Source organism: Thermobia domestica, chromosome 3 (genome assembly GCF_964235325.1).
Source record: "Thermobia domestica chromosome 3, izTheDome1.hap1.1, whole genome shotgun sequence".
NCBI classification, from domain to species: domain Eukaryota; kingdom Metazoa; phylum Arthropoda; class Insecta; order Zygentoma; family Lepismatidae; genus Thermobia; species Thermobia domestica.
The window spans coordinates 149,979,586-150,004,892 of record NC_137456.1 but is presented as its reverse complement, the minus strand read 5'-3'; the positions used below and the strand labels follow the sequence as shown (position 1 = coordinate 150,004,892).

At 32.7% G+C, this 25,307-nt stretch overlaps 1 protein-coding gene across 1 annotated transcript in view; it reads right to left on the bottom strand.

The window, feature by feature from the left end:
• The window catches only part of LOC145680807 (uncharacterized), a 163,658-nt gene that overhangs the window by 92,306 nt on the left and 46,045 nt on the right, over window positions 1-25,307 (bottom strand). Inside the window, exon 4 of the mRNA XM_081751878.1 lies at window positions 5,887-6,003. Within this exon, the coding sequence (XP_081608004.1) occupies window positions 5,887-6,003 (117 nt within the window). The remainder of the gene's footprint in view (window positions 1-5,886; window positions 6,004-25,307) is intronic.

The following is a 25,307-nucleotide window of genomic DNA, read 5'->3' as shown; positions in this document are numbered from 1 at the left end:
CTCTACCACATGAATTCTCTGGAATATAATATTTTATCATGACCGAAATCAGTGTTTCATTGTTAATAAAATATTGCAAACATAAACGTTTGCAATTTGTTATACACACGAGTGTCTCTTGACTCTTAATTAAAAGAGCAATCTTAGAATAGTAGCTTGAGCATTCGTTTCATGAGCCAGGGGTCCGCGGTTCGAGCCCCTCTGACGAAATTTAAAAAAAATATAATTTACCAAGTTGATATTTCTGATGTATAATAACATAAAACAGTCAATTTCTGTTGTTATTACAATTTAGAGCTGAAACGACTTCCTTCACAGGGGGGAAACTAACAACATGACGTCACAGTCTACACTCTCCATTCCTACTGTCTGAAAACTTCGCGAGTTTTGCAAATAATTCATCAATAAAAAACAGTCATCCTCAAGGCATAGTATGAGTCATAAATTTGTCTAAAACGAAATTGTGGAATTGTTTCTAAGTAATTCCACTCTTACTACTACTACTATTACTACTACTACTACTACTACTACTACTACTTCTACTACTACTACTACTACTACTACTACTACTACTACTACTACTACTACTACTACTACTAATAATAATAATAATAATAATAATGATAATAATAATAATAATAATAATAATAATAATAATAATAATAATAATAATAATAATAATAATAATAATAATATTTCCATTCGTCATTTTCAATTCCTTCCATATATTCCTTCAAACAAAATTGCTAAATAGGAACTATTCTTTTTTTTTTGCATATATATATATATATTTTTAAATATCTACATAACGCAAAGATAATCCAATGTCTTTTACCAAAGGGCGCTACTATGTATCGTTGAAATCGTTTTTCAGTCGTTGTTAGAATCTAGTAAATGTAATTGTAACGTTCACATTAAATTTCGCCTTATCAGAAAGTTTACACATTTCTTTCTGTCTGTCTGTCAATTGTTTATTGCTTTTATCCCAGGTTTGCTACGGCAAATCACGATTTCTTACGTAGCTACGTTTTTGTCGTAACCGAAACTGGAAAGAACAGTAGGCAAAAACATAGATACCGTAAAGAAGGGAAAGTGTGCAAATGGTTAAATTAAGCATAGATGTTAACAAATTAAAGTTATCTTGCGATGCAAATCACAATAACCTGGTTAAGCTGTATAGAAAATGTATTAATACTGAATGTAATTCATACAAAGTAAAAAAAAAAAAAAGATTAAAATATTACAAATGAACAAGTAACTTTTACTATATATGTTTTACGGCCGTTCTAACTTCCTTTATTTCTCACTTTTACCTTACTTTATTTTCTTTTCTTTACTTTTGGTAAAGGTGGTTGTATGGCACAATTGATAAATTAAGATTCCACTTACTCACAATAATCTTAGACCAGTTAACTCCTTCAGGATTATTGCAGTCGTGAGGGCCCGAAACGTTCCACGTCGGGTGATCCTAAGAGTCCGCTATAATCATCTGCTAGTAAGGATTACAATCATCCACACTGGCGTAGTTATTTCTTGTTGCATAAAGATGAGAGTTTCAATACACTGGCGGTATAACACTTAACTATTTTCCACTTTCGCACAAATTGCAAAACTGTTTTTAGTGCTCGATCCGAAACACGGAGAGCTAGTTTCTAGCAACTCAAGCGCGCGAATTAACTTGAAGTAGCACACCCAACTTACGCTCAAGGGTGGCAAATTAAGCAACGAGCTACGCAGGTCATGCATCTTCGCGGACGATAAAACAACTGATTTTTCCCTTAGCAAAACATAGCTTACATAACGTTAGTTTCTTCCAGGAGCAAGGTCATCAACCAATCAGCACTCAACTACTACAGTGCGCGGATGAAAAAGTAAAAGTCCCAAATTTAGATAAAAAGGAACGCTCACTAATCATGTTGGTATCACGTAAACAGAGTACCTGTTTCTCAACCATATATGGCTGTAAAATCTAAATGAAGCTTACCAACAAAAATACACAAAATACCAAACTGATGAAGAAGGCCTCAATATTGTTCTTCTTTAGACGAGGTTGGATATTAACGTTTAAAATTATCGCTGTCTTTTTAATTTCTTTCAAATTCAAAAAATGAGCTTCGGATGGGTGACATCCTATGGGCCTCGAACAAGTGACCGAGCAAATTGATTCAATTTGAGAAGAGAACCCAGACTCTGAGAGCGTAATGGTGTATATTAAAATGTAATTTAAAAAATCACTATTTTGTGGGATACCCTGTATATAGATCACATGTCACTGGGAACTTACTATGAAAATTCGTATATTGGGACTTCACTATGTACCGTATAATGAACCACATTTTACTTGTTAACTATAAGGTTGTTCGAACTGCATGATGATAAGCCACCTTTCGTTAAAGCCACCTGTTATGTTTATAGTGCCACCTTTAAGCCAACATTATACCACCATTAATAAAATGTTTATTATTATTTCATTTGTTTATATTTGCAGTTTAAGAGTCCTTTTCTTTCATTCACTTATTTATTTATTTATTTTCAATTATCGGTTTTTCACCATAAATGTGTGTTGCAACTGAATTTCCAACCTTTTTAGGTAAACATATAATACTAACTATCTAAAGAACTTTCTTGTACGTGAAAATGCATTTGTGTAAAATTTTATTGATATAATTTGTTCTTATTGAAATATAAGTAAAATCATCCCTAAAATGGATCGCCCAAAATGGCACTAAACTAATTGTACTTAAGTATTTTGTCCATACCTAAACCGTTTTCGAGTACGAGAAAATGCATATTAACAAATTTTGTGAACATTCTTTGTTGTTTTTGTAATACAAGTAAGGCGCCATCAAATTGATGCGGCCAAAAGCAAGCTTTTCGAAAGTTGAGACCAAATTTCATGTAAATTCTTGGAACCGTTTTCAAAATATTGGGCTTCCAATCTTTCGTCCATTGTAACAGAAAGCCCTACCGATGATGACATCATGTTTTTGACAAACAGGGATCTATATCGGAGACTATGGCAAAGTTCCGAACACATGACTGGATTTAGGTGAATAATATATATGTGTCTACCGTGTAATGGAATACATGACCAGAATAATACTACATGTAAAACCTGCAAAATGGTTTGGGGCACAATATTTCTGTCCTCGACTTACTTCACAGAACAACACTCGTTAGAATTACAGAATTTTTTCTTGCAACTACCAGTTCCTGTGCAATATTGACGTGCAAATTAAAAAAAATGGTTGTTGGACATGAATTCAGGTTTGACTATTATGAATTTCACTCTGTGCGTGTGAGCTAACATGAACAGACATTCAAGAATATGTTGAAGGAATGTGACTGATTGTGTGGTGTTTAATAACACTTTAAAAAGCTAACGTTATTTACTTGCATTACTCAATTAGTAAATTTTGGATTTTAACGGTTTATTTTCAACAACATTTTCAGGATATTACGCTGTCTTTAATAATTTTTACTACTGGATTTTCAGCTTCTATAATTGTCGTGTTTCCAAGCTTGTATCTGATACCTTCTGCACTTCAGAAATTGAACGTCTGAAATCCTATACCTACCCATTTAACCTTAGTTTGTTCTCATGCAACGTACGTGACTAAATGTCAGCTTAAAAACTTTTAGTGAAGCACAATTACCTATGTTTAAGTCTCTCTGTGAAGTGTGTGAAGAGACGCTAATAATTTCAAAAGAGTACTACAACAGCTTTAATCAAATCATTCCGTACGATTAATACTTCGAGACTAGTTCACAGTACATCTATGTATCATCATTACATGTTTTTCCTAATTCGTAATTAATATTCTCATCTAATATACTAAAATTTTGTCAATATTCATTACATATAGGAACAACTTTAAACTTAATTATTGCTTATGTTTTTTAAGAGATTGGAGAAATAAATACAATTTATTTATTTTAAACAGTTATATTATATAATTACAAATGTATTGAGGGATTCTTCATTAAGTATCAAAAAGGGTTATCCCAAACGAGAATCGAACTCACTATCTTACAATCAGGAGTTTAGCTCTTTATCAGCGATGTAATATAAAAGCCCTGCAGAGTTCCTTTTAAAAAAGAAAACTTGAATTTCTAAAACAATGACTTGAGTAGCCCTATCTCTAGAAAATACTGTATTCATTCTTTTCTTAGCTTGTCTTTTCTGTACTCATTATTTTGATATCTATACGAAAACTATGTTCCATGTTTCTTCATTCAGTGGACATGTTTTCTATTTATGGAGGATGTCGCAATAAAGGCAGTGTACGCTGACATGGGTACACAGTTGGGTCATTACGTACTTCAGTGGACGTTAGTTTTAATATAGAGTACTTAAAACGTTTCAATATTTCTGATTACATTTAAAGGAAGAAAATACATCTGCCCAACTCTTCCTGATTGCAAGAGTTGACTTACACGTTTGGATATGTCATTCAGAGCTTATTGTTTCAGAAGATACCCGAAGATGAACTTTAACATTTTTCAGGACATAACGCCATAATCAATGCAGTCAATTCTTCTGGAATAGGCTGTACATTGAGGACGTGCCATGGAAAACAAGTAATATTCGAGAACTATGATGTGTGATCATTATTCTTATTCAAATTATATCAATCCGTAGACTGCATGTTTGTATCCTTATTAAGCATGAGGATATAAACAAAAAAGTTAAGAGGACAGAAAATTTCCTTGAGCAGTACAGTCAAAAATTACTTATTCATTCACAGATTGGTGCTAAATGAATACTTCAACGGTACCGTCATTTACAAATATGTGAATATCAAGGAACAAATAAGTCATGTTATTAAAGTGCATCTGTCGTCGTAGCAATGATTAATTACATGATTTCAGAAGAATAAGAACGTATAAAGCTAACTCAAGGATAAATAAAATTAACAAAAGGTAGCATTAAAGTTGAAAGAATAAATATAATATAAAATAAATTACAAAATTTAGAAATAAAATCAATTTTAAAGAAAGTAGTAACTAAATCGAGAGTTTCAATGCATCTTAGCAAGTTTTGTTACGCTAACGTATCAGTCAAAATCTGTTATTTAAGCTAGTGAATCGGACAATTCAGACTATCATTATCCTTACTAACAAGATTATTTCAGAGTTTAGTATATTCCAAACATTCTACGTGCTAGTACTAAGCATTCTACTTAATATTTCAGTCTTCACTGTAATATGTAGAATGCGCTTCAGGCACTAGAAGGTATATCATATTAGAGTTTCTGATAGCAAGGATACTTTTTCTCCGCAACTAATTTTAGAAACGTGTACCAGCGTTCAAAAAGTGTGGTTTAGAGAACTATGCATATTTTCTATCACCTAGTTGCAATCCGCTTTGCAATGATAGCGTGGGCAGAACAGCTATAAGCGTTGAAGAAATGTAAACAATAATCCTCGGTAACACTTACAAATAGATTTTCTATTTTGCCAGAAGACACGTTTGTCCCAACTCAGACATGTCTCAGAATGCACCACACATGATGGCACATATTGATGTAGATCACAAGAATATCTTTAATGAGAGTGTGTTTATAGCAACTTTGCGAGTCTTTGGAGATAACCATATGGCATAGAAGAAATAACACTCCTAACGGTTAACAAAATTAAAACCAATTCGCTTACCAGTGAATACTGAACACAGTATCTGATATTGGGATAAGTCGTTCCGCGGCGGTATTAATGTCAAACTATCGCTAATGTGTTGATACTTATCTTCACTTCTATCTTGGAAAGTACAATCTTGGAAAATTTAATCAACTTTCAAATACCCTCCAGTAACCTTATAATATAGTGTAAAAAAGAAAATATACATTTACCAGTATAAAGAATACAGAAAACAGGTTGTGAACTTACCACAATTAGTTTCGTCACTATTGTCATAGCAATCATATTGTTCATTACAAACGAGATCGCTTGATATGCACTGTCCAGAATTACATCTAAACTCATGTGTCCCACATGTACGATTTGCTATTAAAAGAAGAAAATTTCAAGTTGACAAGTATTCATTGAGATAAAATTCTAGAAGCTAGGAATTTCCCACATATTAAACGTATGGTTTTATTTAAACTTATTTTTGAAAACGCTCATTAAAATTATGAATGTTGAAAAATTTATAAGTATAGTGTTTACTCTATATGCATTGTCTATCTCACGAGGTACACCCCTCTAACCCCAGTGATTCGTGAGATACGCTATTCTTAGGAGCGTGTTTTAAATTCTACTTACATCCTTAGAAAGGATATCTGAAAACATACTCCTATTTCGTAAACTTTTGCGGGAAGAGAGTAATCTTTCAAAATTTTACATTAATAGTATATGTTCGGCGAATTTAAGTCATTAGTCTAAATTGTTCCCAGCTCGAGAGATTTGAAATTTTATATACCTTCCCGGATCCTGGCTTTTTGGGCTATTTTTTAAACTTTCAGTCAAGCAGCTATTGTATCCTCACTATTTATCCTAGGATCATGGCTCATATCTCAATCTCTTCAGAATAGAGCTGGCTTTGAAATGGTACCACTTGCGTGCTCATACCATATACCAGAAGCAGGAAAAAAGTGTCAAAATGAAAATTTCGGAGGGACAAATATTTTTCTCGAACTTTGCCCTCCCCCCTGTGTGATCGTAGCCATCTAAAAAAATCTGAGAAATACTACTTGGTATACTGAATGAGTGTGCCAAATTTCAAGTTTCTATCTTGAATAGTAAGGGCGGGAGAATTTTTATCAAAAATTCTCACAGTGCCCCAAAGTACCATAAAACACTATGATCTCAGGGGAAAAAAATCCTGAGACATCCCTAATTACCCTAGGACTATAATCCGCAAATCATTCTCTTTAGAATAGAACTGTCTTTCAGGCGGTACTATTGATATGTCTCCATCATGTATCTAAAGCGGGAAATTCCTGAAAAAAGGGATTTTTGGGGCAAAATTTCCCTTTTTTCAACTTTTGCCTCTCTGGACCCCCCTGTTTTTAAGCAGAAATCGAAAAAAAAAACTTCTGGTAAATATTACTCGGTGGACTGAATGTTTGTGCAAACTTTTAATCTTCTACGTGAAAAAATAGGCCCGCCAGAAAAAAATTTCCTACCATGCCCCACTTTTACCCTATACAGAAGTATATTTGGATAAAAATTCACTGAGACGGCCCTAATTACCCTAAAATAATAATTTGACCGTCGTTCTCTTCAGTATGGAACGGCCTTTCAGACAGTATGACTCACGTGGTCCTATCATGTGTGTGAGGCGGGAAAATGACGAAATACGAGATTTTGGGGGTAAAAAATCCTTATTTTTACCCCTTTTCCCCTCTGGTTCCCTCCCTGTTTTAGCACTGACATCGGAACAAAAAATCTGACAAATATTACTTGGTGGACTGAATGTTTGTGTAAAATTTCAATCTTCTACGTAGAAAAATAAGCCCGCCAAAAATATTGAACATAGGCTTAGAAAATGAGAAAATACATTTTTGATTTTTGACGCCATCACCTCCTATGTCTGGACGCAGGACGGTCTGAAACCATACGTAATGTCTTTTACGAGGCCTCTGGACTTGGAAAACAAAAAAAAAAAACGGACAAAAATCTCAAATAGAAGAGAAATAACGCAATGTACCATGAAAAGTGCATATGGTACAAATTGTACCATAGGATCCCCAAAGGGATAATCATACTTTGACTTTTGAAAACTCTATAACGCCATCTCGTATAACTTAAAAAAATAATAGAAATCAAAACCATACGTCAGGTTACAATAGTGGAAATCTAATGTTATAAACTACACATTGGAAAAATTATTATTCAATTTTTCAATTACACCTTCCTACATTAACGAGAGGTACTTTTTAAAATCCATTGACGCAAACTGTATTTTTTCTCTTTCGTCTGCCGCAGCTTAACAAGTAAGGCAATGAGTTGATAAATCATATATCTAATTCTTGAGCTAAGTTCTTAGCGAAATATGCATTAACTTCAAAGTTCTTAAATATTATTAATAATTATACTTGTAAAAATTGATCACGGAAACTACGACAAACGTAAATCTTGTTTTTCGTTCCAATTGGCGTTTATCTTCAAAATTTAGAAACAACGCTATGAGGAAGGACAAGAGAAACTGACTGAAGAAGTACCGATCAGTAACTGTGATGAAACTAGAAGGCATAAAATAGTAGTTAAATCGGTGTGATGTTGAACACAATATGCTATACGAGATTGTATCAGGGATAAATTTTCCTACTAGAAACGAACCACGATCTTACCTCGCAAAAGGGTGCTGATTAATTATAGTGTTCACAGGGATCCATTCTATGATGTACAATCTAAACATTTATTCTGAAAGAGATTCAATCCTATTTTGTCTGTTCCACAAACAATGAAACTTATCGGTAAACTAACAAGTACTTTTCAAGATGTGTCCTAATTTAATAACCTCTTTCAGTTCTCCCTGAAATTAACTTAGTAAATAAATTAATAAATACATACTAAAAAATCACAGGCAATTAGTATCATAGTCCTTCAGTTTTAATATATTTCTACTCAATATCTGAAGTCCTTATCCGAATTAGAAGTGGATAATAGTTGGTTAATTGATGAGACGCATCTCGTGCAGCAGTGAGGTTATATTAAACGTGGTTTTACAAGCTGGCTTGTGATCTATCCAATTGTGCTTTAACTTGGAATCGACTTAGAATTCCTCGTCAAAGCCGCGTACGCTAATTAAATACAATTGCAACGAGAGAATTTACTGAAGGAGATAATGCCACGTGATAAACTATGCCCTTATTCGCCCTTCCAATTTGTTGGTTGATTTGTTGGTTTGTATCTAACTCTAGGATAAGCTATCAGACTTATAGTTCAAAAAAGTTGTAATGAAGTACAGTATGTTTGAAGTATCTACCAAAAAGTTAAGTTTGTTGTGGCTCTATGGTTAGCGTACTCGATTTTGTTGCGGGATATAAGATTAAATTCCCAACGACAATTCGTGGTTGGAATAACACCGCAAGTTGTACATTCAAGTGTGTTATAGCCATGATTTTAAGTAAGAGTTAAATCACATCTAAGAACTGTCCCTTGAGCTCAGAAGCTCACTCAAGATATAGACATTAACTATTATATTATTCGTTTACTTTTATCAGAATCAGGAGCACAAATTTTATCCGCATTTTTAAAATTTGCATTACTCTTGAACATATTTTACCGCATTTTATCTTAATACAACGATTTCACTCAACATCATTTTACTTTCAGAAATTAAGCAAAGGAAAGAAATGTCGTACAGGAATAATTAAAACAAATTAAAATTGCTCATAGTTTCTAAATTCTGAAAACCACTACCAAATTTGCCTCTTTATCCGCTGTTGATCTTATCTATGTATTCCGCGAATAGTGCTACAAAGAGAGATTTTAAATAATACATTGTGTTTTTGGTACTAAAAGTGGAATAATACCTCTGGACATGGGCTTGCTAGTCAGGGGGATGAGGGGGACGCGTCCCTTCCCTGATATTTTCTAGAAGGAGATTGCCCCCCTAGAAAATTGTATAGCTGGAATTCTTCCCCAAATATCTCGGCAAAAATGATGAAATTCTGGAATGGGAACGTCGATTGTCAATTAATAATTCCTGAAATTGAAAGGAATTTTAGCTTCATTGAAGAAAATTCTTCAACAATTACCAGCGTATATATACATGAAGTATAGAAAGTAGCGACACTGTATTAGCTACGTCGAAAACTACCATAGAGCGTGCACACATTTATTTGCAGCAGAAAGAAAATTTTGAAATGTCTATATATTAAAAGGCTGCGTTCATATGTTTGTGGTCAAGAAAAGTTTATATGTTTTTTTTGTAACTTCTTTTAACAAAGATATCTCGGAAACTACAAGCTCTGGAAGGATGTCGTTTTCACTGATCGATTGCAAATTTTGAGAAGATTGTTGAGTTATAATTGAATATTTTAAAATGGACGTTATTTCTTTATTACATTTTTTAGGATTATGCGGAAGTATTGAACATTTACAAAGTAAAGCATCATATCTCAACGAGTTATACATCTAAGACAGCACATTTGTTTCATGGTCAAATGAAAATAAAAAACGAAGCATAACTATTTCTCAAGGTAAGATGAATCTTGGTTGTATGTAGTGTTTGGCCCAATGAACACCATATAGCCTATCACTGACATTATAATTAATTATGTATGTGAACTAGTATCTTTATTAATATGTGGATTCTAATTGAAAGTAAGTAATTTTTAGTGTGTCTTTTCATTTTGAATAGCTATCGCTTTGTGAAACTTGGTTCCAAGGCAAAAATATTTCCAATTTGACTTAGTACTTATCATATGTTTCATGCTGTTTCAAATATTTCTTCCTTGAGATTATATCTTTAGTCTTCCAGGAAAGCGGTAGCTGCAAGAAAGAAAATGTCGCTTTCTAAGTATCTAGAAACATTCCTTTCCCTCTATGCTTATAGCATTACAAAGAGAAAAGAGAAAATGTGGATTTTTTAAAATTAATATACCGACTTGCTGTATCGGCGTCGTGTAAAAATACCACCATTATTGCCCAATTTGGACAATTCATGGAAGACTTACAACACTGTTTAGCTTCGGAAATATAACTCAAAACCTGCGTAGAAAGACATTTTTTTGTGTGTATGCGCGTAACATAGGTCTTCTTGTGTGTTTTCTAATGTATTGTTGAACTTCTTCAATTGGGGTCTGCGCAAGTGCGCCACTGTTTTTGAGAGGACATGTTTTGCAGCGTGTTTTCTCCTACATTAAAGTTATCTAGAAAGCTTTGTTAAGTGTTACTGTGAATACAACGTTGATATGAAATTTTTCATCTCTTGATCTGTTTATTTTATTTAATTTTTTTTGAAATGGATTAATTTGTAATAAGAGAAAGAACAGAAGACAGCACGTGGGCCAAAGCAGTGCCATTGTTGAAGAAAAGAAGAAAAAAATAATTCAAATGATAGTTCAGCTGATGAAGTACAACCTGAAACTGACAATCGAAATTCAAATCTTGTATCAGTCACTATTACCATCAGTGTCTATAGAAGAAACCTCTGAATTTTGTGGCGGTGACAGCCTTCCGAGCCGCCACTGAAATGAATTTCCATCAGTGTTCTCTGTCGAGATATCCAGAGGACTAGAGGATTTTGAAGAACAGCTGGAATCGGATAATAAAATAATAAAAAAGAAAGATTATAAAATGGCATGTTGTAAAAGCATGATTAAAAGGACTTTATTAAAAAAGAAAGAAATTCAGGAAAAAAAGAAAAGAATAAAAATGTATGGTTGATTACTTTTTCATTGGAAACTTGTGTTCAACAAAAATGTTTTGTTCTTTTTTTCTACTTTTGTGTGTTAAAGAGCATTGAGTGTAAAGTCAAGGTCTTCTCCTCTGGGCACGCAGCCGCGAGCCGCGTGACGTATGACGTAACGCCTGTTGTTTTCGTTTCTGCTGGCTCGCTGTTGCTGCCTTGAGTTGAAGCATTGGATTGAAGCAGTTAAGATCTAATGGAAAAAATGGAGTACTAAAGTTCCTTATTGTCTACAGTCCGTGTATTCGTTTCTTGCTTTTTTTAATCTACGATACTTGATTTTTTCGAGGATTTTGGAGTTTGATGGAAATTGCTTTTGCCATTGAAGTATTTGTTTGAGAATTTTTCTTTTGATCCTGGATCGATTCCTTTGAGCTGAGGTTTGATGAGTGATGAAGGTGTTTGGCCCAGCTGTTACCTTTTTTTTGGTAAGTACATGTTTCGTAATTCTCTTGGGTTTGTTGGTTACGTTTTTATTTGCCTTCAATTTCTAATTGTTAATTAATTTTGTCCATAGGATCAACTTAGGCAGCCGAGAATTTTTGGTTAAATTGTTAGTCCTTCTTTCATTATATTTTTGACTGGTTAAATTTCGTTTGCTATTTAAATACATTTTATATTTTCGTAAGTAATTGAATCCACCTCGATTAGGATCATTAGCCTTTGGAAACGAATTCGACTAACGATTTAATTTGCCATTTGTTTTTTGGGAACTTCGATCTTTGCGTGATTTACGGAAATTTGACCGAAGAATTTTGTTTCTTACTGATATAGGAAGATCAGCACTCCTTTTGCAGGTATTCAATTAAATTAAATATTGACTACAATCCTATTTTGTGAAAGAATTTTGTGTATAATAGTGCTAATGAAACTGTGTAATTAGTCAATTGAATATTAATTATCAGACCGTAATTATCAGAACTTGCTAGTCAGTTTATTATTCAAGTTTTTTCAAAAAAATTGTTGCTATTAAAGTCATTAAAATTATTGTTATTAAGTGATTTTTTCTAAATTTGTTAAATAAATTGTTTACTCATTGGAATTATTAATCTTTCTGAATTTTCAAATATCTTAAATAATAATCGTCGTCTGGAATATATATATTAGTGTTTAAAATAAGATTATTTACTGACTTCAAGTGTATAACATTCAAGGAATCTTAGCGAATTGCGCCCTGCAACACCGAATTTTCACGACGGGATTTTTTGCCTTATTGGAAGTTAAATTTCCGCTTGTTGATTAACGGCTGTAAGGTGCGCTACAATTTCCACCTCTAGCAAGTGGCTCAGATTTTCCTCACCCTTCGAACCTTTCAAAGCCCAATTAGACTTTAGTGTTACTTACAAATTTTAAAAAACAGTCTCTGAAAGATCGAACATTGAAATTCGTGTCAATGTTCCGTGGCTTCACTTCGATCCAAACAAAAATAACGTCCTTTTCTGTCTCTACTGTATGGACATCTTAAGAAATATTTTAAAAAAAGTTCTTACTAAAACCATGGAAGACATTTCTCTACTGTAGGATTTTGCAACTGGAAGAAGACTAAAGATAAATTAAATACATGAAACTTCAGAATGCCATAAACTTGCTGTACTGCGCTACACGTAGAAAAAAAAATCCAATAGAAAACCAACTAAACAGACAAATTTTAGATGAAGAACTGAAAGCCAGGAAATTCCTAAAAAAAAAAAAAAAAAAAAAAAAGAATGTAATCTCAAGTATACGTTATCTTGCAAGACAAAGACTCGCATTTAGGGGACATGACTCCCGGTTCAGGAATTTATTTCATTTGATGAGCCTTTGCTGTGAAGATTTTCAACAATTTAAGAGCCGGATAAAGGAAATAAATGAAGAGATATAATTTCATGGATGTTAAAATTTGAACGAATTCTCAAAACCTTGGTTCAAGAAATTGCTTTTCATACAGTAACGAAACCAAATCTCAAAACCCTGGCCCCTATCGTGTCTGATGTTTCCCGTGATGTTAATAGTGAAGAACTATTAAGTATGTGCGTCAGGTGAGTTGATGAAGATCTCTGTTCTCATAAAAGTTTTCTTGTGCTCTACGGTATATGAAAAAGTTACTAGTGAGTTTATACCTTCAGTTATTCTGGCTGAGATGGTGAGATTGCAGCTTAGGAATGCTCAACTCAGTGGACAAGTTTATGATCGCTCTGGAAGTACGAGTGATGGTTTTGGAATTAGTGTTCCATCCGTTATATGTAAACAACAACTTCTTGCCTTGTACGTACATTGTAAAGCTCACAGTACTAATCTCGTGATTAAGGGTGCCTATAGTGCGTCAGAAGTAGCGAAAAACTCTTTGCAGTGGGTGCACGAACTGTGAGTACTGTTTTCGCTGTCACTTTCCGTGAGGTCACAATTTTCTGCTCTAATCGAGGCTAATGCTGGTGGTCTCGTCTTAAACATTGTAAACATTAAATCTTTGTGTCTCACTAGGTGAATTTGTATAGTCTTACTCTAATAACGGGAGTTGTTTAACATTATGAAGAAATTCTCTCTACGTTGGAAAAGATGAAGACTGACGGAATTGTCAACACATCTTCAGGATCACGACCTGGGATTTTGCGGCTTTTTGAAAAAGGATCTACATTTGTTGTGCTGATACGGCTATAGATATTACCAGAGGTTGGAGCATTTATCAGAACACTTAAAGACCCAATTATAGTGTCAAAATGAGAAACAATACAAATCATAAATGAAATCATCAACTTGAATAATATGCTTAGTCACTGATCATAAGTTCATTGTACGGTCACGAAACCTACACATTAATATCATCGCCCTGGAAATCCCATTAATTATAATAAATATTGTTAATAGTACCATAAATAGGATTTTTTTGTGTCGCTGGAATAGAACCTGTTATCACCATTGATAGGATTTATTTATCCTGAATTGCGATACTTAAATTCATGTTATGTGACATTTTGAAAATTAAGCGGAGTGCAATGGCATAAACCTTTCTTTAAATTTGGCTCACAATGTTGCTTGAAGGGTACTGTCCCCTCCAGAAAATTTTTGGTGGGCACGCCTGTGCAGTGGAATTTGAACTTTCCCAGGCAATTCGAAGCTTCATGGCATATTAAACATCCAACGTTATTTCCGTTTCCAGATCGAACTGAAATAAGAGTCGATAAAAAAAAAAGTGGTTCTGAACAGTACAGAACACTATGTAACTTTATTTTAATCGCATATAAAAATAAAAAAATAGCGGATATTATAAAAATTACAAATATAAACGACGACGACGATGACAATCTTAACCTTTTTCACAATATTGGTAAACCAATATAAAGAACGCCATTCCTCTCGCTGGTACTCTTGCGACCATACGTTTCTACTCTAGTCGAATGCAATCAAAATGTCTTTTCCGTCAGTTTTTTAAGAGATAGCAAGGTGATAGTAAAGTTTTATTACAAAACCTAACTGACAAGTTTTGTATATATATATATATATATATATATATATATATATATATATATATATATATATATGTGTGTGTGTGTGTGTGTGTGTGTGTGTATTTTTGTGTATACAGGGTGTTCTTATACTAGGCTCAGAAAATGAAACATGACATTGTTCTGATTAAAATCGGGAAAGAAGTTTACATAGAATTATGGCCAAAAGTGCACAGTTTGTTAGCTTCAGCTGTCAAAAATCTTGGGGAAATTAAATTTTAGAGCTGAATATCTGCACGCTTATTAGCGATTGAGCCAAGAAAGTATTTTATTTCCTTAAACTAAAAAATGCATGATTTGAAAATGTTCAATGTGTGCACAATGGAGTCCCTAACAAGAAGATTAGTGCTCCTAGTTATTCCGCTACGAGAGATAAAACTGATTCATCACAGGTGGAACTACGGGCCAAAAGTAACAAAAAGTGCTTTACAGATCACAATGTTTTAAACACAATATTGATGGTGAAGGATTTTAGTAAGTTGTACTTGGTTGCCTAACTTCAACAAAGAATGAGTGTAATGGAAGAATCAAATGAAATACTGTAAAATCATTAGATATGCAGGTTTTAGAACCACAATAACAAAATAACCATAATCAAATACTTACTAATTTTGGATGAATTATTGAAATAAAGTATTTCGAGAAAATGTAAGCATACTTAAAAAAATGAAATCCTTGAGTTTTAAGTCCCTCGTTTATGCCGCCTAGACTAAAGGTGATATTCATGATGAGAAATGAATGAAAAGATGAAATGGAGTAAGAGGGAGGAAACGGGAGAACCTCGAAGAATTCCACGCACACGGTGTTTGTCCACCACAAAGTTTACTTGGTGAACAATCTTTCTAACTAAATATTAAAGAAATTAACAAACGATTTAAATAGAACTCAGAAAGCGACATGATTAAAATAGAGCTTTCAGTTGAAAAAAATACATGCGATGAAAATAATTCGTCAATGCGTTAATACTATTGGTAAAAGAAGATATTCCAGAACAGCGCAAGTAAGTAATTTATTTAATTTTTTTATTCTCTCCTCTTCAACATTTCTGTTCATTGAATCAATCAATTTTAGCCTCATACTATGATGATCAACCTGAGTGTATATGTTAATATTTTTTTATATAATCTGTATTAAACCAAATTATTGCATTGATTAATTAATTACAATATTGACTTCAACAAAACATGTGAGTGTCTGAGGACAGCTTCTTCCTCGAGATGCAACTTGGTTTTAACTAGATCCTTCTCAAATTCATACGTTATTCAAGTCATTCAGTAACGATTTAAAGGGCAAACTCGTATAGCTTTAATTCATTTTCTGCCTGGTAAACAATTGCAAACCCCATGCTAAACTTTTACGCAGGGTCGAAGCTTATTCTTAACAGCATTCGCACGTGTCAACAAATAGGCAAAGCACTCTGGATAAACTTCTGGGGTAGATCCTAACACATCACTGCACATAGGTGAACAACACCTCTTTCAACCACGCAATAGACTACATGACCAGAAGAAAGCTGCATCTAAGAAATTCGGAAGGGTTTTGGGCACAATGTTACTGATCTTCTCGTCCTACTTCACAGAACTGCAATAGTTGTTACTACCTAAACTTTTTTTACAACTACTAGTCCCTGTAAAATATTTTGTGCAATTCCACTGAAAAAAGCTTGTTGGATATGAATTCGATTTGACTATTGTGAATTTCGCTCTCTACTTGTTAGCTAACATGAACACACATTTATAAATATATTGAAGGAATGTGACTTTAATTATGGAGATTTCAATAGGAGTAAAAGTTTAAAGGTACTTCCGTTACTCAATTAGTGAAATTTTGTATTTTAAGTTTATTTCCCAAACATTGTCTGTATATTATGCTGAGTTTATTATTTTTAATCGTTGGATTTTCAATTGCTATAATATTGTCTTGTTTCCAATCTTGTTTCCATTGTGCAATTCTGAAATTGAATTATGGCGATAATGTTTTATATTTCCCATCTAGATCTACTAAAAGTCTGTCACCTGTATATTACGTTTATCAATTTCCGAAATGCAATTTCGTAAGCTTTACCTTTTTCTAAATCTTGTAATTTAACAGGTCCTAAAAAGTAATATCACTTTTCTTATTTAAATAGGTTGCCATTGTTTATTTATTATATAAGAAAATCTTTGGTTCAAACACTGAACTCAATAGTGAGGTGTCCAGTGTATTTAATCTCCAATCCATCTTTAACTATACACTTATCATTTTATCAGTCATGTGTTCTACATGTCTGCGTGGAAGAAATACCTTAAAGTGTTCACACTCAACTAATATACTCTTACCATATTTAGTCTTTACCTTTTCAATTTTTAGAATTTGAAACACTGTGGCTTGATAAAGTTCCCGTAAGTCTGTAACTGGCATTCCTTCCAAGTCTCCAAGCTTATTTAAAAAATCATCTTGATCTGTCATATTTATTTAATAGAATATCTTCATTTACCTTTATTGAGCTCAAAACTTTTATGAATAAGATATACTTACAAACATTCTAAAAACTACATCTAAAACAAATAAGCTTAATTTAATCTAATCTAAAAATCTACTACTTTCTCATTTTCAGGGTCATAAGTAAGGTTTTTTGGCCAATTAAAAATGAAATGAAATGAAATTTTTGAGTTTTACGTCCCACGGTTATGCCGGTTAGGCTAAAGTAGACGGTGATGATGAGTAATGAATGAAATTGTGGAATAAAGAAAGTGGGAGGAAACGGGAGAACCCCGAGAAAACCCACGCACACGGTTTTTGTCCACCACAAAGTTCACTTAGCGGGGCCTGGGATCGAACCCTGGACCCCAAGCACCACAGATGAACGCTCTACCACTGAGCCACCGCGGCCCCCTTTGGCCAATTAAAATCGCATTAGAAATTCTATTATTAGTTACTACTTCTGCAAAATCTACTACCATTTTGATATTAGTTCTCTCGTTTATAGATGCATTCTTTCTCTTACGACAATTAATCAGATGCATCGGTCTACTTGTAATGAACTCACCAGAATTGTAGTACATTTTTGAATTTCCACAAGCTACTGTCTTAAATGGAGTATAACCTTCGTACACCCTAAAATAATCATTAATATCGATATGTAAATTTCTGTTTTGTTTTGGTAAAATATCATTTTCAAGTAGAGATTCCTAACTTTAGAATGATAAAGTTTACTACAATTTGCAATGTGCTTATTGTTTTTATCAGTTTGAAAACTTATAATTACAAAATTTTGCATATCAAATTGCCTTGTCTAAAATGGAGTAGTTACATCAAAGTTTAACAAGAAAATTCTACATTCTTTTGTATACATTGATAAGTGCAAAATGAAAGCATAATTTAGGTTCTTTAAGAATATATAACTTTAACTTGCTTTGGTAATTTCGTTCATGCTCTACAATTGGAGTTATTATTTCCACAATTATTATAGTTTTTTTTCATCATGTGGAGCTTTTCCAGCCCATTATATAAAATATCATTTTATTACCAGCCTTTATAAATGTTATTCTCAATCCACTCTTCCACATAACCTCTTTATAATCACTTAAAAACTCTGGATTTACTCTTACCGAAAATAAAACTGTAAAATATTTTCAAATCCAAGTTTATCATCTGTTTGGAGACCTGCTTGACCTAGGTATGCACTTTCCGAGTTATAAATCTTTAAACTTCAGAAAGCTGTAGATGTTATTAAGGTAGATCAATTCTATCTATATTTACCCCATGCTTTCTAATTTCTCAGCTAGAGAAGAAGAATTGGAAAAAATTATTTAGAAGTTTTATTGTATAATTAGCGCCATATATTCCTTCCTCTTCAGCACCTACTACTTCAAATTTCACAAAACAGTCTTCTCCCTGAGGATGAATAAATCCTTCACCTACATCGAAATCAGATTCAATATCTTTGTTAGGTTCATACAAATTGTTATGTGTTCTTCTATTTCTTGTAAAAGTTTGCAACTCATAACTCCCAATTCTCCCCATACTGTTTATTACAAATAAAATCTTGAAGTCCTCATCCTGACTTAACTTTGGCATTCATAGCAGTACCAACTGCGTGTATTTCATGGCAGTACCAACAAAAATCTGCGTGTCTTTCACCCATTAATGCATCTTTACTAAATACTCTTCCCGTTGTTTTATGTTCTAATCCTTTGCCTGCGATATGTCTTGTAGCTGTATGTCTATTATCTCTGTCTATTATATCGTGCACTCTACAAACTTCATCGAATGGGTTAATGCCAATGTCTCCTCTTTCTAGTCTTTCTTTTAACTTAGTGCGACATACCAGAAATATGTAATTGAAATGAGGGTTCATAAATCAATTCATTTACTAACCCTTTACCAAGTTTCTCGTCATTGCAAAATCTTGGTGGTAATGCGTTTAATATCTTTATTAAAAATCCTATTCCTTTTCGATCGTTAGGAATAAATTGTGAAAGTTCGTTATTAACCATACCTACTATACCTGTTTTCCCATTGTAAAAATTATTAATATCAGCTTTTCCTTCTCCCTCTATAACAATTAATCCACCTATTAACTTTCGAACATCATCCATCTAAACATTTTCTTCAGGCAGTTCAGTATATTGTTCAATTTCTTCTCCCGACTTTTTAGATTTAGGAGTGAGAGGTAAGCTTTCCTTAATCTTTCGTTCCCCTAATACGTTTTATAATATTTTTATATTTTGCACTTCTACTGGACATAACTCTTTTATTATCTAGATAATAATTTTGAAACGCACCATCTAATTTTATTATTATCTTATCATAACTTTTAAAATTAACCTCATCATCATCCTCAATATGTTTAGTAGTATTCACTGTTAACAACTACATATATCTTCTGTTTCTTTATACAATTTAGCGTTAATTATTTAATCATAATCATTAACTTTAACATTAGAATTTCCTAATTTATTTTTGATTTTACTATCTTCCACAACGCTTTTTATTCTAAATACATCATAATTACTTTTAGCATAATGTTTCGTTGCAATCTTACCAAAAGAGTTGCTACAGGCTCTACTCATTCTACGTTATATTTAATTTGTATCCTAATTTGTTTTATCTCTTTAGTCACTGGTGAATCATCTTCTCCTACAGAGCTGTTATACATTGGATGTTTTCTAAATATCTTGGATCTACTCTTGCACTCTTATTTACAACTGGAGCAAGTTTTGTTATTCGGTATTTGTGTTGTTCTACTACTTCTCTAATCGCACTCCTAAATTTTCAATAGCACCAACTAGATTTTGCTTTTGCCTTCTGCACTTGGCATATATTATTGCTCTTTCTTTTTTTCAGTTTTATAACCTGTAATAAGGAGCTACTTTAACTTAAGATTCCTCACAATTTCTTTCTCGTCTATTTGTTGTAAAGAAAACGAACAAATGTAAAGAAACGTAAAAAGCCTTTGGAACTTCAAGAAACGTCTAGAAAACATCAAGAAACGTAAAGAAACATACGTTAACCAAACGTATATAAATTGTTTTATCTTGTTTCTATACTTGCGATTATTTTCTTTCCTTGTCAGATCGATAACTATAAATACGTAACCATCTTTCCAAAAAGTAGAACGTCTCTCTAAATTTATTATATGCATACCTCCACCTACAAACTCATTGCAGATATGCTTTAAATAAGTATCATCTTGACGAAATAAAGAAGTTAACATTATCTCTTGTTAGCTATTTAGCTATTTTGGAATATGTTTGCGCAAGATAGAAACAATCTAAGTGCTTATGCCTTCCTCTTGTAAAGTACTTTTTAACTTTATCTTGGTTCTGTAAAAGAATAATAATAAAATACAACAATAGAGTATTTTTGACATTCGCCAAAATTTACATTCGAGTCATTACCACTTAGAAATTTTGCTATTTGTTTCTTAACTTTAGATTAGGCTAGTTGGTGAAGATGTCACCCAGTGATATTTGTCTCAAATTTGCAACACTGTGTGTTGGTATTCCTTTCAGTAACTGAACATTAGTTGTTGATATTTGTTGTGTCGGCTGTAGTACACTTCTGTTTGCCATCTACAGTTTGTAACAAATTAATTATCTGTTCAGCAGCGTTTGGGTGACAATTATCAACCGCGCGCCTATATACCATCATGCTTCAGAGGATGTTGGTATGCTTATGGAAGAGGAAGAGACAAAACTAAAAGGAAGGAGTGCTTAAAATGTAAGAGATCCATGAGTGGAGGATATCTCAAAGACATTTGTGTAACATACTTGGAATCAGCTTAGTAGTCATGAAACTAAAGTTTGTTATATTCGATACATCACTGTGTACAAGCAAAACAGCGACCTGTGACACTGTGTTCCTGTGATTAACATATTATAATAAATGAAAGAGTCATTTAAAGATGGTTTTACTTATTGTAAATACATTTTAGTAGGTGGGCGACACTGGTCACCCACGCGCCTAATGCTGCAGCCCAAACGTACGCTTCTAAAGCAAGGTTAAATGTTAATTCTGCGTCTAAAAATCGTTCTTGTAGTCCCTGATACTTTGGCTCATTCATGCTTTTACAATAAATGTAGTAATAATTATAGTTTAACTAACCTTGCTGCAGTAAAAATTAAAATAAAGGAAACATTTTCCACAAGCAGATGGACCGAAAATAATACAACGTATATCATCAGATATAAGTTCTCGATTTCTCCTCTTAGTCATTTTTTAATCATCTATTGCACATTTCAATTAGTTGTTTTTTTACCCCTACTCGTTTATTATATAACATGACTTAATTACTCTCTTATATTTTTATATTTTTAAGTGTTTGTTTAATCTTATAAATATTATTCTTAATATATTCGTCATTTATATGACCATTTAATGTTATCATTATCTCTAACTGATCTTTAAAGCAGTTGATACAATTACAATAGCTATACCTGCTTCATTCTTCTTCTTGCTAATATTAAGTTTAAAAGACAACTCTGTAATAACTGCACTACTTGTAGCTGAAGATGTTATAATTGAATAAACTCTCAAAGGGATAAGAACATTAATAAAACCAGGTGTTTCAGATAACAATATAGATGAAGTGATACGCTGTAATACACATACTTAACATAACGTAACTTCTTCTTCTTCTTTCAGTTATGTTCTAAATTTCGAATGATATCCTCTATTAGCTTCATTACTTTTCTCTTGGGATATCTTTACTAAAATCAAACTGACTCACTTATTATATAATAAATGGCTAATGTGTTCAAGTGTGATACTTCTATTCTGGAAAAGAAACTACATTGCGAATTAAATAACAATAATAACGATTTAAGTATACAACTAGCTGCATTTTATAACACTTTTTTAACCTCAAATGTTGCTGATGATATATTAGTTATATATGGAGACTAACCGGTACTTATACTAGGTGAACAATACAGTTTAAAAGTCATAACGGTTATTTAAATTCCCAATCTGGAAATATAATATTAACCCGTAAGTACTATGGACCGTCTCTCAGACCGCTGCGACTTTTCGTATTATTATATTTTGCACAATCTCACTATTACAAGTGGATCTTTTCGTCTAACTTCCTGTCTAGCAAATGGTTACGTATTGTAAAGTTCGTGTTATAATTGAACCCCTGTGTGCGGCGCTAGAGGGGTCGAGCGGTCTCACAGCCGTACTATAATAGTTACGTAAGTATTTTGCTGTTCAGTTGTCTTTCTTTAGATACTGATTATTAGCAGTTTTGTGTCTTACCGTGTGGATCGTCTTGCACCACACATCAACTAATGACCCAGAGACTGGAAAATCTGAAATAATGATATTTTAAAACATGAGTAAAGGTGGAGTGGATACTCTAGACACAAAATGTACAGATTGCACATCAAGTCATTGAACAAGTCGATAACCATTGACAATTTTCTTTTTGCTGGTGGATGTTGCGTGTGCTGTCAATGCATCAAGTCTACGTCCTGCATCAAGTCTACCCTAAGTCCGCAGTGATGACAAGACTTGATTTCATGAAAACGTTGACAAAAGACTTGTTAGGCCTCACATAGAACGTAGATTGTTCATCAGTCTCTGCCACGAGAGCTGAGTTTTTCAATCAAAAGCATACTAGGCCTACAGCTTGAAAGTGAGTTTCCCATCATCGCGCACAAGGAATTGAAGAGGAATAGTCTTCTGTCCACTGAGTTGTAAGCGGAAAGCAAAGATATTCATGTCAACGGTGAGAGGAACCTATTTCCTTGCAGTGCAGAAAAAAGATATACGTGCTGTTACAAAAGTTAGTGCGGTACTTTCTTTACCGGCAAAACGTATTTTCTTTACTTTCGCCAACATATAAGAATTAACAATAAGTTATGTTTATTACTTTTCACTTCAAAAAATGTAACAGTACAACTATAACAATACTTTCTTGTAAGTTTGAAAAAGGTAAAATTCCAGGTTTTTTTTCGTTTCTACTGTATTGCTTTTTGTTCTCAGTGCATCTATAAGAACGGTGTATTTTAAATTAGTGTTATTTTGACTACATAGAAACGGAGGAAAAAATTGAATATTTAAACAATTACAATTTTAGAACAACAATGAAAGCATTGTTGCAAATTTTGACTATGTCCTCTTTCTCATTGTTTTAAAAATATAAAGCTTTTTTTAAATCGTGATATTCCTTTTTTTTTGTTTTTCTATAAGCAACTAAGATACGTAGGATAGAACTTTTAAAAATATGCAATAAAACTACTATTCGGGAAATGTGAAACAATCAAGCGGTCTGACAGACCGTTCCATAGTAGTTACGTGATTATTTTCGTCCATAGTACTTAAGGGTTAACAGCAGATCAGATAAGAAATAGAATAAAAATTGAAACAGGCGATAGTTATTTTGTAATGGGAAATTTTAATACTATGATTGAATTTCAGCATTTACGTATTAGCAAAGAACGAAACGCACATTTGAAGTAAATTACTAAAGTTTCATCCTTTCGATACAGTTAATGTTCGCTGTAATGAAACTGATGGCACGATCGTTAAAGGTGGTGATAATTCTCATAGAGAAACAGTAGTAATAGGTACATTTCAAACGAATGCTAAGTTTAAACATGGTATTATATATAAACCTGCTTGTACTTTATATTTCCCTTTAACACAAAAAAGGCCGATCAATTTGAAATAAAAATGACAGATGAGAAAAATGCTTTAATTGCTTTTGGTGTAGCAACAACAATCATATTACACAAAGATTTTATTAAATAAATAGGAAATATATATTCTATTAAACCTTGTAAGTTTTTTATTCCTGAAAATAAACTTGTGAATTTAAAGATTGACCGTATATTAACAAAGAAAGAAGTAAATGATAAAGATAAGAAGACGAAAGAAGGAAAATGTATCAATGTAATGGTAACCACTTCCCAAATGAAAAAGATTAAGAGTTCACCTAAAGTACACATTGGTGGATTTATATTTATGATACCAACTATTCTTGCGGGAGTTGAAGCTTTAGATTCTTTACCAGGAGGATCAGCAGCTATATCTAAACCTTATAGATGAGAAAAACAATAAGCAAGAATTACAAGAACCGAAATGACATAACTCATCAATGGAAGCCAAAGAACATGGTGATAGAAAGTCAAAAACTAAAACAATTAACGAACTTTGACATACAGAGGTTGGTGAAAGAATTAAAGATACTTTTGAGGAGTGTTTATGAATGATGAATTACTTAGAAAACCTAAAGAAAATTAGTATGCTTTACTCAATTTAATAAATCTGAAAACATGGGTACACATTGGATACCTTATTGGAAGGATAAAGATGTTGAGTACTTTTTTGATTCTTACGGAAGAATACCTCTTAAACCGTAAATACAATATATTGAAAATGAAAATCTATTTTATAATGACGATCGAATATAAGATTTTAATTCTACTATTTGCAGACATTTATGTGTTAATGTTTTAAAATTATTAAGTGATGGATATTCTTTTAACGATGTAGTGTATATAACAAGAAAATAATAAAAATATATATTTAACGGCTTCTATGAAAATCTTCATAAACGCTTCTTTTAAGTAAATATGGAAGACATACGTAATCCCATTAAATATTATTTAGAGAAGTGTGACTAAATAAATAGAGGTGATATTCATAAATATTTAATATATTGTAGTTTTTTTAAAATATAGACTTTAAACATAAATACTATATTTTTTTTATCTCATTGATTTCTGGAAAGCTCTTATTTTTACGTTTCTATATACAGATGTAGAGTCGGAAAAGTTAACACCCAATAATTACCTTAGAAGCCTTAAAAAATTAATAGGTCATTGTCGTGACTCGAGCTATATTGATGAAAGAACAAATGCTTACTATAGTGCTGATATGAGAAAACCATGGTATAACAAATATAAAGATTTAGTTACAATTATCTTTTTACAAGTTTTACAAGATACAGTTATATCAAAAGAAGTCTTTACGATGAT